The sequence below is a fragment of the Egretta garzetta genome, unplaced genomic scaffold, assembly GCF_000687185.1.
Source record: "Egretta garzetta isolate BGI_Z169 unplaced genomic scaffold, ASM68718v1 scaffold60, whole genome shotgun sequence".
In the NCBI taxonomy this organism is placed as follows: Eukaryota; Metazoa; Chordata; class Aves; order Pelecaniformes; family Ardeidae; genus Egretta; species Egretta garzetta.
In genome coordinates, this window is record NW_009258269.1 from 2,400,712 (window position 1) to 2,406,419 (window position 5,708).

Genomic DNA, 5,708 nt, shown 5'->3' on the forward strand with positions numbered 1-5,708 from the left:
TTCTTGCAGTGCCTGCACTGTCTTACAATGCTCGTGAAGCCGTGGCCTACGTTCCAGCTGCAGCCTCATTATTCCCAGATAAATAATTGCCCTCTGGCTGTATTAAAATGTATTTTATCTGAACAAGCCCCACTCACCCAACAAGCAAGATCGGTATGGCAAACACAATTTCTATTCATCATTCCATCAAAAGTAATATAATCTGTGAATTTATTAGTTGGGCTTTACATTTATTTTCAGATCAGGCACAAAATTATCTGATCTTTCTCACTGTAAGACTCCCATCTCTTGTTCAGGTATCTCCCTCATGATGTAATTTGCTTTTTTTGCCATACATACAACAGCAAATCTCAGGAAAAATATTGTCTGCATTAAACATTCTCCCAACTATTTGTTTAAACAACATTAGTACATTCATGCTTTTAAGAAACTTTACATTTGGCATAGACATCTACTCCTAAATCAGTGATTCATCGTTTACTGAGAAAACATGCTATAATTTGGACAAACCCCACGAAAAATAAAGAGAAACTAATTCTCAATTTTGTCAGCCTGCAAAACTGCCTCATGCCCCTTTCCCACTGGAAATTCCTCCTCACCCAAATCCCAGTAATCTCTCCAGATTAGAGTTACCACTCCCGGAGAGCATAAGGTCATTTGGAAGAAAACACAGAGACCAACCGGTCGTGACACCCAGTCCCATCTCCTGAAGGATGAGATTATTGAATTCTCTCAGAACTCACCTTTGAGGCTGGGCAAGCCTCAAATCAAAACTCTTCAGGGATATCATGATCTTTAAAGACTCGCCTGTTTCAGAGCTGCTGCCTCAATACCAGGCATGCAATCCAAAAACAATGCCTGGGTTCTTTCAGCAGTAAATGGAGAAACAAAAGCACCCCCCGGCCGCAGAGAATCCCATCCCACTTCAGCAGAATAAGACCATCTTAGATTAACCTTCAGACTATCGTTAGGTAATACAAGCTCACCCCAAAGGTTTGTTTCTTATTTCCCAAAGAAGGGTCAAGCTTCAGCAGAAGTTCCTGGGAACTAGGCTTTGAACAAATTCATTGCTATATTGCACACACAGAGCCACGTTAAATTATTGAGGTTGTATGCTCAAAGCACACAAAAGCTGGGAATGCCACAGCTGCGATTTTCTGTGCAACTTTATTTCTACTTCTTCAAACACGGGCTATGATGTAACATGACTACGCATGCTTTTTTCAGTGCAATCTTGCAGCTTTCAGAGTACCGGATGCCCAATGCTCACATACTCAGCAGCTAATAAATATTTTGTATTTCCCCACTGTTCATCCTGTACTAATCAAATGTTGCTCAAAGCTAGCTCCAAATGAGGAATTAATAACCTTCTCATAGACAGTCTAGATTGCTCATCCCAAAACATCCAAACGCTTCACAAGAATGAATTCACAACAAGAGCTGGACAAAATCCAGGATTTCTGCCTCATGGAAAATTTTAGTGTTTCCAATTGGTTTCATTGTGCTTCAATATGAAAACACACTTTTGAAAAGTCTGTAATCTCGGAATTGAAATAACAAATTTTACAGTTCTGCCAGGGGTAAAATACAACTCCCCAGGGCAGCATTCAGCTGCTGTAACACTGAGACTGGCTGTAATCACCTGCTTGTTCACTATGTGCCTTTAACTTTCAGCAAAAAAGCTTCGTGTGAGGCACAAATTGCATGAAAAAAAAAATAGGATGCGATCACGCAGCTGAGGATTTGCTGATACTAATATCCAGAATGCTATTTAAAGCAACTTTTGAATGAATTTCCTAAAGTTTTCTTTTTAAACCCACTAAAAGTAATAGATTCTATCATGTTGCATTATTTTAAAACTGGAATGGCTCATCTGCAAAGCTGGGGGGTTTGGATCCATCACAAAGACCTTTGCCACTTGAGGTAACGAAATAGCTGACAGCAGTAGCAGATTGTCGCTGTACACGTAGACCAGCACAAGCAAGTCTGGAAATTAACTGAAGCACTGGAAGAAAAGGTGAGGACATGGAATTCTCTCTAGAAGGTCCTGGCAACAGCAAACTGGAGAAGTGAAGGTACATTCTGCTCCACTCCGAGTTGTGGAGGTCTGTTCTCTAATGGCAAGACTTTGCTACCAGATTCCCCTGCATCATCTGCCAGGCGTCTGTCCTTCCCCTCCTTCTGCTCTCCCCAGCTTCTTCCTGCATTCTGATTTAGCCAGCCTCAGACTCTTTGGGTAGCTGAACACCAGAAAAAAAAAAAAAAAAATCCTAAACCTTAGGCAGCTTTTTTTCCTGTAGAAAGCAAAACATACTCTGAGAGAAAGGTATCACCAAAGCATCACCAAGCTTCACTTCAAAATTTTCCAGGGAAAGATTCACAGAACTTCTCACGTTACAAAACTACGTATTTTTTCAGGCTCTTCAGTAAAAATTACTGAATCTCTTCACCCTGATTTTTCTCAATATATTCACACAAAATGGATGCACAGCAGAATGTGAAAATGTAACCTGAGGACTTATGTATTGAGCAAATTATTTCTGACATAGATTATCTCTGACAACTGACAGTTGTAGATGCTTGTGTAAGGAACAGGGATTATAAAGTCACGCTTTTCCTGGCAGAACTTTCCAGCAATCGGCTGTTCTGTGATCTTCTGAGCAGGAGGCTTCAGCTGGACCAATTAAGTTTAATTTGAATGTGTAATTTTACCTAATCACTTCTTGGAACCCATTTATACTTCTGGCCTGTAGCAATGAGTTCCACAATTTACCCGTGCACTGGCCAAACATGTACTGTCTTTTGCCTTTTTTCAAACTCGCTACCTGATCATTTCTGTGCTGCCTATTAATATGAGTATTATGAAAAATGTTGTCCCTGTTCACCTTCCCTCAACACTTTTAGTTTCACAGAGCACTAGCACACCCTCTGCCACTTCTTTTTTAAGCTGAAGAGTCAGTCTCTATTTGTACGTAATTGTCTCCTTGTCATCCTTTTCTATGCCATTTTTGTTACTGTTTTTAAGACAGAGTGTCTTTTCCTGAAGTGTTCAAGATGGGGCTGCATCACAGACTTACACAAACCTATGATACTGTCTTGTCCTCAGTTCCTTCCTTTACAATAATTAACATTTAATTGGCCTTCCTGCTGCTGAGCACTGACTTAACCTTATCAAAAACATATCCACGGTGACTTTAAATGTCCCCTCTGCAATGTAATTATTAATTTGACACTCCTCATTCTGTATGTGTATTTACAGTTACATTCCCCTGCGTATACTAATTTAACCTACCTTGGGATTACCCTGGTTTTAGTTCTTCTGCAATCTTTTACTGTGACTTTCACAGTTGACTGTCCTGAATAATTTTGCACCATTTGCTTCTTCTGTCACCTCACTCATCACCTCTTTTTTCCAAATCACTGCTGACTGTGCCGAACAGAACAGGTTTCCATAAAGGACTTAGGGGAATCCACCAGTAACGGCTCTCAACTGTGAAAACTATTTCTTGGATTTTAAGGAGTTACTAGTCCAAGAGTAGCCCCTCCGTCTTCCTTTGCATCAGCTTTATTTCTCCAGAGAGCTTTTTTTTTAGGTCCTGGCTGAAAGATTTTCAGAAAGCTAGAAGCTGGATAATTTTGCTCCACATGCATGTTGACTTCTCCAAAGAACTCTTAATAGATTTACAACTCTCTTATGTGTCTACAATGGAGCAAGCTGGCCTGAGAAATGGCTTCCTAAATCCTTCTAAGACCTTTGATTCTTTGATATAGCAGGCTCATCCAGGTATCTAACATCTCTATTCTATAACAGAGTTTCTATCAACTTGGAATGACCTTTTTTGCAGTTTTGTGGCTCTAACAACCTCCCTCCCCAGCCCTCCCCCCACCCCCCGCCCTTTTTAAAAGCCAGCATCCAATTTGTCAGTGTTCATTATTCTGGTCACACAGCAGATTTAAGCGCTGGACTACACATCATCATTAGAGGCTCAGCAATTTTCATAGCTTCTGAAGAACATCTGAACAAAGAGCATGTGGCCTTAGTGACTTGTCACTCTTCAATTTATCAGTTTGCCTAAAAGCTCCTCCTATTGACTCTCAGTAGGAAGCTGTTTGTCAGACACAGACACATGCTCACTCCTGAACGTTCAGCTACGCCAACTGAAGGCATCACTGTCCAGGCTTACTCCCTACCACTTCCCCCCAGAGGTCCATGTCCAGTAATCTGCCAGCAAGGCAGTGTGTTTGAGTGCTTCTTAATATGCTCCAGGCAAAAGCAGATGGGTTAAACAGTCTAATTGGCAGTTTAGGTAAATTAACCTGGCTGTTTTCCTGGAGCTAATTAGGAGACATGGAAACAAAATGCTCCATTTGCAAACTGATGGGAATGGTAACCTCTGGCAGGAGATGGGTGTGATAAGCAGTGATGGGCAGTAGCTTACATCAGCACCAAAGAAAGCCAAAAATGCGGAAGAAAGCAAAGAATGGGGAACCCCTCTGACCTTTTCTGCAACACCTTACATCACCTAGTCAACAGCTGTGGAACTGGTTTTTATGAGCTCTTCTACACCATGATCACGTGTTGTCCCCCTTTCTACCTGCTCCAGCAGGCTTCCTGCTTCTAACAATTTTCCTGAAATGTTTATCCATCTAGTAGGTAGCCCTGTTGTAGTCCTCATCTGATCTTCCTTGATATGACTTTAAATTTAACATGTAGGGCATGCTTTCCTGGATAAGACTTCAAATTTTTTGAAGTGTATCTTCCTATTTTTATAATACTCAATTTAATAAGAACGTCTTTGATACCTCCTTCCACTGTGTTATCTACAGCATAAGCGCTCAGATATACATCCTCATCTTCCAGGAATAATTCCTTTAGTTTCACACCATGTACACAAGTCTCTCCACTGGTGCACTATTTGCCTGAATCCTTCTGGCTGCAAACATCTGCCCACGATAAAAGAACAGAATCTGGGTGCTGTAATCGGGTTGCTAAGGCAGACCAGTACTGGTAAAGCCAATGCCGCCTGCGCAGTTACAGTGCAGGCTCCTCCCTGCCTTTGGGAGCTTTTTTCCTCTGGATACCTGATTCATCTCTCTGAAGTTCTGCCTTTCCACTCTAACCTATCTCCTCAAGTGTCAAGAAATGGCTATACGCTTCTTGGCTCCTAGCTTTGCCTTGGGGAAACTCAGAGACTCAGAAGTCCTTCTGCCACAAGTATCCTACCCCGCAGCACATTGCACATACCTACTTCTGCCCAGGGCTGGCTCTCTCCTTGCCCTGCGGGGATGCCTGAGGATGAATGCTCCGGTACAACCTCTGAACTTCCTTTCTGTAGGAAGTGGGACCCCAGCTGCGCACCGGGACAGCTGGTTGAGGCTTCACTCACCACTGAAATATAGAGGGCAAACCAGTTCTCATTAGCTGTGCAGTGTCTGCTTTAGGAGACAACACCGAACAGTGTCCTTCTGTGTTCAGTTTTGGGCCCCTCAAAACTGTGTATCCACCCAGTGTCCTTCTGTGTTCAGTTTTGGGCCCCTCACTACTAGGGAAGATGTTGAGTTCTGGAACGTGTCCAGAGGAGAGCAACAAAACTGGTGAAGGGTCTGGAGCCCCAGGCTGATGGGGAGCGGCTGGGGGAGCTGGGGGGGTTCAGCCTGGAGCAGAGGAGGCTGAGGGGAGCCCTCATCGCTCCCTACAACTGCCTGAG

General features: G+C 42.7%; 1 protein-coding gene across 1 annotated transcript in view; it reads right to left on the minus strand.

Moving 5' to 3' along the window:
• Nucleotides 1-5,708, minus strand: part of DELE1 (DAP3 binding cell death enhancer 1) — a 23,297-nt gene that overhangs the window by 13,707 nt on the left and 3,882 nt on the right. The window contains exon 3 of the mRNA XM_035889123.1: nt 5,246-5,389. Within this exon, the coding sequence (XP_035745016.1) occupies nt 5,246-5,389 (144 nt within the window). The remainder of the gene's footprint in view (nt 1-5,245; nt 5,390-5,708) is intronic.